Consider the following 14,492-nt stretch of genomic DNA (forward strand, 5'->3'; position numbering starts at 1 on the left):
GGTATCTTAGACCAGTCAAGAAAATCAGTAGAACTTTAGTACAACCCCAGAATAAAGACAGAATAGGAAAAATTATGTCTTTGGCAAATGTAAGAGATGGTATTTTCAGGTTGAGAAGATAATCCCTTGCCTCTCCTTGTTCCATGTGAATTTTCTGGAATGTAGGAAATAATGGAATGAAGTTTTCTCTCCTTTCTTTGGGTTATTGGATGTTTTTTGAAAACTGAGCACTAGTTAGTTGCAAATATTTTGATTTATCTCTTTGCTCAGGTGTAACAGCCCGCTCCTAAGTTTTCTGCTATAGTATTCTTTCCTTACTGGAGTCTAGTATTTTAGAACAGTGTATTAAAATGATATAGAATCGGGCCCAGCACGATAGCATAGTGGTTAAAGACCTTGCCTTGCATGCCCAGGATCCCATATGGGTGCCAGTTATAATCCCATCGGCCCCACTTCCCATCCAGCTTTCCTGCTTGTGACCTGGGAAAGCAGTAAAGGACAGCCCAAGGCTTTGGGACCCTGCACCCGTGTGGGAGACCTAGAGGAAGCTCCTGGCTCCTGGCTTCGGATTGGCTCAACTCTAGCTGTTGCAGCCGCTTGGGGGATGAACCATCAGACAGAGGATCTTCCTCTCTGTCTTTCCTCCTCTCTGTATGTCTGCCTTTCCAATAAAAATAAATAAATCTTTAAAAAATGATATAGAATCTATGCACTTGTATTGGATAATATCTACTGAGTGTTCTATCTTTATAAAATTGGCATATATGACCTTCTCCTCCAGGGCCTAGGAGGGGAATCTGGGGAGGAAGCCGTGGATGAAGGCACCAGTCGGATGAATGAACAAGCCAGTTTTGCTGTAAACAAACTCCGAGAACTAAATGAGAAACTTGAATATAAAAGGCAAGCTCTAAATTCTATTCAAAATGCACCAAAACCTGACAAGAAGGTAACTCCTTTGCTTTCAAGGTTGTCTCTGAAAGTTTTCATTGGCATAATTATAATTAATGGTACTTTTCAGTTTATCTTGAGAACTGTCAGTTTCTTTAAAAAGGATTTTGATTGTGAGCAGCTTTCATTTTTTTTTTTTTTTTACTTCTAGGCTAGAATTAGAATAAAATGTTTGTTTTCCATCTTTTGTGACTTTGAGTTCTTTCTGATTCGCCAACCATGATTAAACTGTTCTTTCTATCTGACTTTCTACCATATCTTTCTGGAAAGGGGTATAGCTTTCTCCTGTGTTAAAATCAATTTTCAAATGAGTTTAAAAAAAAAACACTGTTTTTCTCTCTTAACTGCCACAGTTACAAATCAGAGGACCTCACAGAATTGTACAAGAAATAAATTGTGAGGACAAAAGGCAATAAAAGTTAAAACACTTAAACATGGGTCAACATTGGAGCATAACAGACTAAGCTACCACCTGTGACACTGGCGTCCTGTATGCGAGCACAGGTTGGAGTCACAGCTGCCCTGTTTTCGATTCCACTCCCTGCTGGTGCCTCTGAGAAAGCAGCAGAAAAAAGGCCTTAGTACTTGGGTCTCCATCACCCATGTGGAGACCTAAATGGAATGTCAGGCTTCAACCTGGCCTAGCCCTGGCCTTATGGCCATCTGGATGGTGAACCACTGGAATGGGAGATCTCTATCTGTCTTCCTCTCTGCTACTCTACTTTTCAAATAAATAAAATAAATCTTGAAATGGATGCGTGGACATATAGGACCTCACTAAAATGACATCTCTCAAACTCAGCTGTGGCTTTTTGCTTTGTGTTTATGTGTCTTTGGAGTCCAGAAAGACTTGTGTGCTCCAGGTATGGCTGGTGCTCTTTGGGCTGCCAATCAGGTCTGCTGTGGTACTCTTTGAATGTGTGTTTAAGGGTGAAGCATGCCAAGAGAAAAACAACTTTGGACAAAATAGTTTCAGTGAGTCATGCTGGCTTTTCCGTAAACCCAATTTTAACTTCCTTAGTGTTTCTTTCATGGACATACAAACACTCTTGGAGTTGGAGAATATTCTTGAATCCAAGTGAAAGAAACAGTTTATTATGAGCCTGTCAAAAAATACAAGGGAAATATCTCTTCATTTATGATCTAGCTGTTGTATAGTTAATCCAGTGAATTTTCTTTATAAAAGAAGAAAACAAAGGAGGTTCTGCAGGATATAGCGTGTTTGTTGTAATCTCTTTATGAGCTTTATGGAGGATAGGATATGTAATGTAAAGATCACGTGAGTAGTACTTAGCGATCCTCTGGAAAGGAGTCAAGTAGCCCAGTGTCCTGTGTACTGTAGGAAACACATCCATTCTTCCTTTTCCAGGGAGTCCTTCCCAGAATGTGTAGGACTTAGAAAGCCCTCAAATCAAATTATAAGAATATCTTTGAGATAATGGACAAGATTAGCTGGCATGGTAGGTGACCCATGTGTGCAATCTGGCATATTCTTTTAAGAATGGTGGTCTTTCACTCTGGATTCATCTCATTACGAACAAAAATGTGGTTATGGGTAACAGTATGAAAGCTGAGCTAAAAGTTCTTTGAGTTTTTGTTTGGGTTCGTTGGTTGAAAGACATTTTTTTTGTCTTTCATAAAAGAACCTCTGATCACCATGGGGAATCATTCAGAGGTATACTTGTCATGTTATGGCTCAGATTGACCACTAATCTGGCTGAGGTGACGGTCTTTGCATTTCCTGTGACGTCATGGTGTTCACAGGTTGCTGGAACTGGTGACTTGCTTCTGTGTACAAGGTTCAGAGGTCCCCAGGGATGCTCACGAACTGATTCCATCCCTCTTCTGTCTTTCAGTCATGCTGGCAGAAATAAATTAGTGTATCTAATGATTTTTTTAAAAGTAAAGATTGATATTGAAAAGGTTTTGGCAATCCAGTAAATTCATTTGCACACCTAAACCAATGTTGTAATAAAAGTAACTACTAAATGTAAAGTCATCCTTTTAGTTTGGTTTCCTGGAATTTATTTCCCAGTTTTTTTGTTTTTTTTTTTCCTACAGAGGTTTTGTGAGTTTGTGGAGAAACCTGTCCAATTCTAGGTTAATATTGGGAGTAAGGTATTGACCAGGAAGAACCTTGCTAACATACATGATGAATAGGAAGAACCTTGGCCACATACATGATGAATAAATACATGATGCTGTACTTCTCACTGTGAAGAGCCAATGCACAGGCTGCTTGCAGAATGGAAAGATACTCTCATGAAAATAAAATAGTCACAGTGCTCATTTGTGATAGAAGGCAGGGACATGATGTAGGCAAGGGGTGCTGCCAATAGGATCACTGAAATGGGAAATAAACCTTGGACGGCAGAACCTCACTCCTCAAGCTACAGGGTTATATAACCCCACAGCAGATGACAAGCATTGCAATTTTTAATAATCATGGTAAAATATTCAGAACAAAATTTGTGTTTGTGACCATTTTTCCACGTACAGCTCAGTGGCATTGAATACATTCACACTGGTCTGTAGCCATCTCTACCATCCTTCTCCAGAACTTCTTTCAACATGAAAATGGAAGCTCTGTACTCACTAAATGACAACTCCCCTCTTCACCCTTTTCCCAGTCTTGGCAGCCACCTTCCTACCTCCTGTCTTTATGAATTTACCTCCTTTGAGGATGGTGTATGAGTGGAGTCACACAGCGTTTGTCCTTTTGTGACTGGCATGTTTCGCTTAGCATGTCTTGTAGGTTCACCCACATTGTAGTATGTGTCAGAATCTCCTTCTTATACCTATACAGTGTTGCTTTCCTCATGTCCATTTACCACATTTTGTTTCATTTTGTTCATCCATCACTAGGCACTTAGTGTGCTTCCTTCCACCTTTTGGCTACTGTGAGTAGGTCTGTTATGAACGAGGACCAACAAATCTCTCCTGAAGATCCTGCTCCCAGGTCTTATGGGCATATGCCCAGAAGTAGAATTGTTGAGTCCTGTGACAATTCTGTTCTTAATTTTTTTTTTTTTTCAGAAAACATCATGCTGTTTTGCAGCATCTGTACCATTTCACATTCCCACTGACAGTCTGCAGGGTTTCAGTCCTTCCCTAACCTTGCCAACACTGGTTTCTTTTCTTCCCTTCCCTTCTCTTCCCCCTCTTTCCCTCCCCTTCCTCCTGGGTTTTTTTTTTTCTAGTAGTAGTCATTCTAATAGACTTGCTTTGCTGATTTGCATTGCCCTGATGATTAGTTGGTTTGAAGATCTTCTCACGCATTTGTGTATCTTCTTTGGAGAAATGAATAAATAGTGTTTTGCTCATTTTGAAATGGTTCTATTTCTGATGCTGACTTAAGTTTTCTATACATTTTGTCAGATACATGATTCGCAGGTGTCTCCCATGCTCTGACTTGCATGCATCTCTTTGCTGCATCTAAGTTTCTTAACTTCAGTAAGATCCAATGTTTCTGTTTTTTCTGTTCTTGTCTGCCTCATGGGTCATAAACAGCCAAAGCCAGTGTTCTGAAATTTTCCCCCCTATGTTTTTATCTAATAGTTGCGTAGCTTTTGAATTTATGTTTAGGCCTTTGGTTTATTTTTAGTAAATTGTTGAATATGATTCTTGGTAAAGATCCAACTTTGTTCTTTTGCATGTGGATGTCCATTTTTCCTAGTACTGTTAGATTTTTTTTTTCCATTGAGTGGTCTTGGCACTTATTTAAAAATATCATCTAACCACTTACGTAAATTGTATTTCTGGGCTTTGTATTGTATTCCATTGGCCTATATGTTTATGTCAATCCTGTGTTGTTATTGTGGCTTTGTAGTGAGTTTTGTATTCAGGAAATGTGAATCCTCCAGCTTTGTTCTTTTTTCAGAATTGTTTTGACTATTCTTTTTTTGTTTGTTTGTTTTGACTATTCAATAGCACAATGAAATCCTTGAGATACCATTGTGTTTTTAATAGATTGTTCAATTTCTGCAAAAAATTTAAGTAATATTTTAATAGATACTACCTTGAATTTAGATTGTTTTTGTTAGTCTTCTAATCTATGATTTGAAATGTTTTTACAAATAGTTTTCATCGGAATGATTCACTAATATTCACTAATGTTTTGTGGTTTTCTTTTTTTAATGTATATTTTTATTTACTTGAAAGGCACAATTATAGATAGTAAGTGAGAGGGAGGGAGAGTGTGAGATCATCATCGGCTGGTTCACTCCCCAGATGGCCTCGATACCCAGGACCAGGAGTTTCTCCTGAATCTCCCAAGTATGTGCATGAGAACCAAGCACTTGGACCATTCTCCACTGCTTTCCCAGGGTCGTTAGCCAGGAGCTGATTAGGAAGTGGAACAGCCGAAACTCCAACCAGCACCCACATGGGATGCCTGAGTCTCAGGCAGCAGCTTCTACTTGCTATGCCAGCCTTTGTTTTGTAGCTTTCATTAGAGAAATCCTTCATTTCTGTGGATAAAATAATTCCTAAGCATTTTATTCTTTTTGATGCAATCATAAATGGAATTGTTTTACTTATTTCTTGTTTGGCTTATTTACTCATTGCTAGTACATGGAAGCACGATTGATTTTTGTGTGTTAACTTTGTGCCCTGTTACTTTGTTCAACTGTAACTTTCAACAGTGTTTTCCTGACCTTCAAAATGTTTTCCCTGTGGTAGATTGTTTCCAAGTTGAAGGATGAAATTATTCTCATAGAGAAGGAACGCACAGACCTTCAGCTGCACATGGCAAGAACCGACTGGTGGTGTGAAAACCTTGGCATGTGGAAGGCTTCCATCACCAGTGGAGAGGTTGGTTTGACTGAGTTTGTCACCGTTTACCTTACAAGTTTGACTTCATCCTGGACCACATTTGTACTGCTTTTCTCTCCCCTTATGTTTATTCTGTTTCACCTGAGTTGATTGGTACAAATCTTTTTTTTAAAAAGATTTATTTATTTATTGGAAAGTCAGATATACAGAGACGAGGAGAGACAGAGAGGAAGATCTTCTGTCCAATGATTCACTCCCTAAGTGAGCGAAAATGGCCGATGCTACACCAATCCGAAGCCAGGATCCAGGAACTTCTTGCGGGTATCCCACACGGTTGCAGGGTCCCAAAGCCTTGGGCCATCCTCGACTGCTTTCCCAGGCCACAAGCAGGGAACTGGATGGATGGGAAGTGGGGCTGCCGGGATTAGAACCGGCGCCCATATGGGATCCTGGCGCGTTCAAGGCGAGGACTTTAGCCACTAGGCCACGCCACCGGGCCCTAAAGGAACATTTAATGTAGTTGAATTATCAGTCTGTATTCTCACTGAAGGTTGGAATAAAATGGAAATCACTTTTTGAAACTTGGAGAAGAAAAAATAAAAATCAGAACCTAGAAATAGGTTTTGTGGTGCCTTAAGCTGCCACTTGTTGACAGTAGGGGAATGCTAGTCTGAGCTCTGCTACTCTGCTTTGAATCCAGCTTTCTGCTGGTGTGCCTGGGAAGCAGTGGTTCGTGGACCAACTACTTAAGTTCCTGCCAACCACTGGGGAACTTGATGGAGTTCCTGGCTCTTGGCTTCCTCCTGGCCCAGTTCCAGCTGTTAGGGCAGGGTACCAGGCGTGGTGGCACTAACAAAAGGAAAGTCACAGTGGCATTTACAAATCTTCTGACTTTATCCACTCACTAAGCTTTCTCTTGCTGCTGCTTTTAATTTTTTTTTCAAGGTTACAGAAGAGAATGGCGAGCAAATGCCTTGTTACTTTGTCATGGTAAGCCTACAAGAAGTTGGAGGAGTTGAAACCAAGAACTGGACAGTCCCAAGAAGGCTCAGTGAGTTTCAGAATTTACACCGGAAACTTAGTGAGGTATGGATCCTCATGAGCACAAGATTCTAGAATTACTGGGTAAAAAGAAATTAAAGAGCCTGGTTCTCAACTTTTACACATAAGGAGCCCGAATAATCTTTTCCCATTGCTCTAGACATTGGCAAAATGGCTTTTTCACTGTGACGTTTGAAAGTTTACTCACAAATCAAACATCTCTAGTCTAAATCCTTCAAGGTAAATTACTGGGTGTCATTGGAAAGAGCAGTAGGATCCACTGAGCTGGAAGAGACCCAAGGATCAGCCAGTGGTGTTGAAGCTGCCACTTGTGACCCACTAGTGAGTATGAAACAAGTTCAGTAGAAATTGTAGCAATTTGAAAAGGAGCATGGGGTGTGTTGGAATTTACGGCTACTGAGGGGTGCAGCCCAGCATATTGGCTGAAAGCACAGCCCATAGAGTCAGTCGGCTTGGCTTCAAATCCTAGCCCCACCTTCCTGGGATTTGCCACTCAGTTTGATATTGCCTCCTTTTCCTCATTGACTAAATACAATTGCAATTCTACTTTATAGGGTTGGAAGAATTAGGAAATGAGTATATAAAGATATAGACAAAGCATTTAGAAGACTTTGTGCTTGATAATAAACACTAGGATGGATTTCGTCAGCACTGGTAGTATCCGTAATGAGCATCATGTCCAAAACTTTTGTTTTTGGTTTTATGTGTATATACATGAGTATATGGTAAGGGGTATGTGTTTAAATGTTATGGCTCCCAATGCAGCAGGTATATCCTATGGTGGGTGACACTAATGTAGATTGAGTCTTTTTTCTGATGAATAAGGGAAATGACCCAACACTTGACTAGCCTCTCACTGGGCGTGGGCACTGTTGGCCTCACCAGGATTGACATCCACATCCTCTCCCTCTCAGTGCCTGTTCTTCCCACGTGGGCTCAGGAATTGCATCTTCTCTAACTCCCCTCCCACCTAAAGTGATGGCCCTTTACCCCAGCAATGAAAACTTCTCCAGTCATTCCTACTTTCGTTCGGATCCATTTTTCTCTTCTTCGGGATGCACTGATATTAGTAAAACCTTATAGACACTCCCCAGACTCTTTTGTGTGTGAGGTGTGTCTCTGTCCTTGAATCTTTTCTCCTGGGGTGTTTTTATGACTGCTATATGCCATCGCTTCTTAGGCTGCTTTGAAATGGATGGTGGCTAAAACTGAATGTCACACACTGCGGCATTTCTCGTAGTCACTCCAGTATTATGGGCAGCAAGATATTCATCTTCATAAAGAAGACATTTTTTGAAAAGTTATGGAGTAAAATTGATGATACAGAAAAACGTATTTTTTCCCTGTGACAGACTGTTATGAAACCAAAGCTAATGACACTGGAGTGAAGAAGAAACAAGCCTTAAGAAACTCCGTACTTTTTTTGTCTTCTGGCATCTTCCTTCATCTTGAACTGATGCTGATCTCTTCCCTCACATGCTGCTTCTGATCCACGAATTTTCCTATTGTGAGAATCCTTCCCATTGACAGTTAATATATGAGGCACATTTTTGGGTCTCTTGTGATTTTAAGCTTCCCTTACAACTCTTCATTTCAGTTCTTTGCAATTTTATGGAGGGCTGGAGTTGTGGTACAGAGGGTTAAGCAGCAACCTTGACATCCCATGTGAGCACATCCACTAAAAATACTCATTCAAGTCCTGGCTGCTCCACTTCTGATCTAGCTCCCTGCTGAAATGCCTGGAGAGGCAAGGGAAAATGGATTAAGTGCTTAGGCCCCTGCTCTCCATTTGGAAACATGGTGGAGTTCTAAATTCCTGAATTTGGCCTGGCCCAGTCCTGGCCATTGCAGCCATTTGGGGAGGGAACCAGCCAATGCAAGATCTCTGTGCCTCTTTCTACCTAAATATGTATAACTCTTTCAAATAAATGAAATGAATCTTTTTAAAAAAGAAAACAACATTTTCTTTTAAAGTTTTGGCTATTTTTATTGGAAAGCAAATTTACAGAGAGAGGAAAGACAGAAATATCTTTCATCCCCTGGTTCAATCCCCAAATGGCTGCAACTGCTGGAGCTGAGCCAAACTGAAGCTAAGAGCCAGGAGCTTCTTCTGGGTCTTCCCACATGAGTGCAGGGTCCCAAGGCTTTAGGCCAGCGTCTACTGCTTTTCTATATAAGCAGGGAGCTGGATGGGAAGTGGAGCAGCCAGGACACAAACCAGTGCCAAAGGATCCCGGTGCTTGCAGGGTGAGGATTTAGCCACTGAGCCATCACACCAAGCCTAAGAAAATAACAGTAACAGAGCTGCTGAGAAAAAGAGACACATTTGTGGCACAACATCTGGCCAAATGTAAGATTTAAGTCACAAAGGCCAGTCTATTATTTATGAATCTATTTTATGATTATTAACATAATTATATTCTAAAGTTTGCCATTGAAAAGCAGCAAAAGAGTTACAACCCAGGTTTCCTTTCTTTCTTTTTTTGTAACTTTGGCAATCTTTCCACAGAGATGTGTGAACACAACAACTTCTATTGGCCAAGCTTCCTTGGGTCAGGCTTGCATTCCTAGCACGACGTGCTGCCATGCGTGGTGTATGAATCCTTCTTCTCACCCTGGCTTTGTGGTCATTCGCATTTTGGTACTTGTGAATCTGGGGATAAGCTTGAACTTTTCTCATCAAATGTTCTTCCCTTTTTTGAGCTTAGTTACAACAGATGTCTTTTCAAGGTCTTAAATCTCAAAGGAACAAATGAAAGAGAAAGATCCTTGGTTTGTTCTAATTCTAATTTTTTGTTTAAAATACAATCTCAACATTAACATTTAATTTTCCCCCTCCACAGTGTGTCCCTACTTTAAAAAAAGTCCAGTTGCCTTCTCTCAGCAAGCTGCCTTTCAAATCTATAGATCACAAGTTTATGGAAAAGTCAAAGAATCAACTAAATAAGTTTTTACAGGTAAGCAACTGCAGATTTTTGGATTTGAGAAGAAAATTTATTATTTGGTGTTAAACTATCATTCTGAAAACTTGCTGGGTTGCTTTTTTTTTTAACAAACACAAATTGTTTTTTAAAGATTTATTTTATTTTTATTGGAAAGGCTCCCCAAGTGAGCACAATGGTCGATGCTATGCCGACCTGAAGCCAGGAGCCTCTTCCGGGTCTCTCACACGGGTGCAGGGTCCCAAAGCTTTGGGCTGTCCTTGACTGTTTTCCCAGGCCACAGGCAGGAAGCTGGATGGGAAGCGGGGCTGCCGGGATTAGAACCGGCGCCCATATGGGATCCCGGGCATGCAAGGCAAGGACCTTAACCACTGCACCGTAGTGCCGGGCCCTGGGTTGCTTTTTTGTTTCACAAGTAATGACAGATTTTCATAATTTCTTTGGTTTTCTTTTTAAGTTAAAATATAGTTTGCATATAAACACTACATGCATCTGAAGTGAATAAACGATTTATTTATTCATAATATCATGATATGGTTCCATAGATACAGGGATTCCCCCTTCTACCCACCCCCCTAATTCCTCTTCTACTGTTTCCACCTGTATTTACCACAATATTATAGTCCTTCAGCAGCAGTCACCTAATTTGGCTATTAAAGTGTTTTGTGACATTGTAGGTATAAACGATGATAGGAAGTCCTGCATCCTATTGTCAAGTTATATTTAACAATTTGATTGGGAGTCCCATTCCATTTGCACAAGCTGAACACAACCAGGAAGCTAAACCCAGGCCAAGAGATCTGCTGGTTACCGCTGCGCCTGCAGCTTCCTTCCCAGCACTGCTCCATCAGAGGTACCCAGTGCTGAAGGCCGCCTTGAACTCCCTCTCAATGGAATCGTGTGTGCCTTGTTCTCATCATTCTGTGTGTGAGAGTCAGCCACAGTGTTGTCTTAGTTCTGAGTCACTCACTCCCAATGCTGTATAGATTTTTCATTATGTGAACACACTGTGTTCTATTCATTCTACATTTCGTGGGTATTGAGCTAACTTCCAGTCCGAGACTCTTATGAAGAGTGCCTCTGTAAACTTAGGGGCTTGACACGTGGATAAATATATTGGCTAGTTCTCAGGGGCTGGGACCTTTTGTGGCTGTTGCTATTTTGATACTGTCACCCTCAGCATGTAGGGCTTTGATTGCCCCACATCCTCACCAATGCTAATTTTCTGCCTTTTCTTTCCCAGTCTGTTGTGTATACAGAAGTATCCTGAGGCTTTAATTGACATGTTCCTTTTGATCAATGATATCCCAAACCATTTCAAGCATGTATCACTCATTTGGATAGATGTGTGTGTGTGTCTCAAGTGTCTGTTAAAGTCATCTACTTTTCCATTGGGGTACCTGTCTTACTGCTTTGCAGGAGATTCATATACTTTGGAAAGGTGCTCTCAATTAGACCATAACCAATATGTACCAAATATTTTCTCCCTTTCTGCAAACTGGCTCTTCATTCTCTTAGTTATACTTTTTGTAGAAATTTGTCTTTCTCTTTGAAAGGCAGATATGGAGAGAAAGAGAGAGATCAATCTTCCATCTGCTGGCTCACTTCCTAAATAGCCACAGTGGCCAAAGCTGTGCCAGTTCGGAGCTTGGAGCCAGGAGCTTCTTCCAGGTCATTCATGTGGGCGCAGGGGCCCAAGGACTTGAGCTATCCTCTACTGCTGTCCTGGACCATTAGCAGGGAGCTCAATCAAAAGTGAAGCATTGGGATGCGAACCAGTGCCCATATGGGATGCTGATGCCACAGACATAGGCTTAGTCTACTGTGTGTACCTTGAAGCTGGCCCCTATGATGGTTTTAAATATGTAAGAATTTTCTGTTTTAATTTAGAATCAGTTTGCCACTTTTTCCCTTTAAGGTTAGTACCTTTTATGCCTGTTAAGGAATTTGGCCTATGTTAATATCCTAAAGATACTTCTCTCATATTGTAGTTCTGTTGCTTGTTTTTAAATCGTCAGCTACAGAGAAATCATGCTATCTCCAGTAGCATCCACTATTGCTTTTTTCCCTTAGCTACCAGAGCACAGTTGTTTTCAAATCCTGGACCTTAAAGCCCTGTGTCTCACAGGGGCATTGGTCTTCACCTCAGAAAGTATGTTTTGCCTTTGTGGTAGTAACTACTACAAGTTCAAAGACTGTTAATAATGGATGTTGCCAAATTCTTAATAGAGGCTATACTAAAACTTGCTAAATCATAAGTATACATCTTAACTGAAAGAGACACATCTAAGCCAGAGTTGTGTAGAAAGTATTAGTCTCTTAGAGAGACATAGACACACCTCTGTGTGTGAGAATGTGCATCATGCAAGTAAATGGCTGAATTTCCCTCAAGAAATAAAATGGCTGTGCCTTAAAAGAGCTGTTCAGGCTTCGTTATGTCAGGCCTGAATGTTTTGATGCTTTTAACAGGGGAGAATGTAGAACTGGAATATTATCATTTGTATTGCTGACTCAGGATGTCCAGGCAGGCTCACGTTTACTCTGACATAGATTCCAGTGGAATAGTAAAGATGAGTTAAAGATCAGGTTTGTGAAACAGATATTGTTGAAAATGCATGATTGCTAAGCTCCAGATGTGGAGTGCAGGGCTGCTGTAGCCGACTCAGGCCTTTACTTGGAGCCGTTGCTATTGGGGTGTTCTCCGATCTTTGTGGGCCCTTCCATCAAGCGGCGTGCTGTGCTGCTGCCTACGCTGATTGGATGGATCAGGGTGGAAACCCCGTTTAGGGCAAAGGGCAAGAATAAGCTACAACTGAGCCAGAGGCAGCAGTGCTCTCAAGGGCTCGTTTACCTTTACAATGGAAGAATTTTGAGCACAGAAAGAAGAGTTTTGTTTCCCTAAAGGCTTTATTTGTATTTAGTATATTCAAGCAGGCTGTCTGGCTAACTACGATTTTAGCTATTCCTCAAACCACTTAGAGGAAATACAAATGCAAACCAGCCAATCTGAAAGGCAGATATTATTAGGTTCACACAATCTTTTAGAACAACAACAACAACAACAACAACAAAAGATCCGGCTGAGTTTATATTTGCTGAGCTGCTTCTAAATAGCACATGGCACTTGCCAGCCACTCCCATCATGTGCTGTCCCATGGGAAGCACGCTTTCCAAAGCTGGAGCCGCCCTGTGGGAAGTGGCGACCACTGCTCGCGGAGGCCTTTGCAGTGTTGGGCCTCTCCGGGGTGCTCACCCTGGGGAAGATCTTTAACCATCTGAACCAGCAGGATGTGCACAGCGAGGGCCAGCTCCTCTGTGACTAGAACTTAACCTCCACGACCAGACTAGTTTCTGTCATCAGACGTGCAGCCAAGCTTCCCAATGTTTATGTTCACCAGGGGCAGGGCACATCACCAACAGATATTTCTTGTTGGTTCATTTCTTTCTGTACCCCATATTTCAGACAGTCTTCTGGTCACATGGTTAATCTCTTTGGGTTACAATAGCACTGGCTTAAGTATAAGCAAATCGACTTTTGATCTGCTTTCCATGCCCTACGATCAGATAAGTACATAGAACTTGAGAAAATGTCCAGTTTGAAGACCAGTAGAAACCGTTATATAACTATGTAAAGGACTACTGCATGGCAGGTGGGAATGCAGTGACACGTGACTGTTACCTGGCAGACAGTGCCACCTTGTGATAACACAGAAAGCCATTTTTTCAGTTGCTGTGCAGAGTCTGGACATGGCTATAAACAAATGTGGGGTCATGGTTTCCAAGTATAATTGTGAAGAACTTAAGCCAGTCACACACAGATGAGTGACGGTTGCACTGTCCCTCAAGGGCGGTGACCCCCGATGTCGGTGAGTCATGGGCAGTGTCAGAATCAGATCTCTCTGCGCAGTGTCTCCCGGGAGCAGAGTGCAGCAGACACTCCCAGTTAACACGGAGAGAACTGTGGCCTGCAGGACTATTGGGGATTTACCTGTTCTCAGGGGAAAAGAAAAGTGACTTCAGATTCAGAATTGTGATAAAAATAAATCCATGACGTGCTCGGCTCTCTTACTGGCTAGTTATATTTGCTTGTTGTGTCGGAGTAATGAACCCTCTTCTCTTCCACAGAATATACTTTCAGATGAAAGATTGTGTCAGAGTGAAGCACTTTATGCCTTTTTGAGCCCTTCTCCTGACTACCTCAAGGTTATTGATGTGCAGGGGAAAAAAAACACTTTTTCATTATCCTCATTTTTGGAGAGACTTCCTCGAGACTTCTTCTCCCACCAGGAGGTGAGGCATCTAAAAGCTGTATTTTATAGCATATTTTAGCCAATGTCTTCTTAGAGGTTGTCTGAGATGACAGGTATTTGGAAGCAAGTTACTAGTAGGGGGAAAGCAAATATATCCATTTCTGGTTATTTTCACTGTCATATTTTGGGACAGCTGCCTGTGATGCCCCTTGCACAAAACTGGGATCAGATGACACAGACATTAACAGTGACATGTGGGTGAGAAGTTCTGCAGAAGCCCCGGCAACACAAGGCAGGGGAGCCAGGGCCTGTGACTGGGGAGGCGACACGAGGGCTGTCGCTGGAGAGGAGCTGGGCTGCCATGGAAGGTTCTGGAGAGGAGGTGGTATCCGGGTCACAGTGAGCCGGTCGCTGGTCTGGCATGGAGGATGTATGTAGTGCTCTGATGTGAGATAAGACAAATGACGGGAGGACCTCAAGGTGCACTCCAGGCCCAGGAGTTTTAAGAGTGTTCCCA

At 41.7% G+C, this 14,492-nt stretch overlaps 1 protein-coding gene across 3 annotated transcripts in view; it reads left to right on the forward strand.

Annotated features, from left to right (window-relative positions):
• Window positions 1–14,492, forward strand: part of SNX25 (sorting nexin 25) — a 110,649-nt gene that overhangs the window by 84,153 nt on the left and 12,004 nt on the right. For 2 of the 3 annotated variants that reach the window (XM_040966463.1, XM_040966464.1), the window contains exons 10-14: window positions 782–946; window positions 5,629–5,760; window positions 6,667–6,807; window positions 9,627–9,740; window positions 13,851–14,015. In XM_040966463.1, coding sequence (XP_040822397.1) covers window positions 782–946; window positions 5,629–5,760; window positions 6,667–6,807; window positions 9,627–9,740; window positions 13,851–14,015 — 717 coding nt within the window. The remainder of the gene's footprint in view (window positions 1–781; window positions 947–5,628; window positions 5,761–6,666; window positions 6,808–9,626; window positions 9,741–13,850; window positions 14,016–14,492) is intronic. The other variant, XM_040966465.1, reaches the window with a different exon arrangement.

Source organism: Ochotona curzoniae, unplaced genomic scaffold, assembly GCF_017591425.1.
Source record: "Ochotona curzoniae isolate NIBS_2020 unplaced genomic scaffold, NIBS_Ocur_1.0 scaffold_4505, whole genome shotgun sequence".
Lineage (NCBI taxonomy): Eukaryota > Metazoa > Chordata > Mammalia > Lagomorpha > Ochotonidae > Ochotona > Ochotona curzoniae.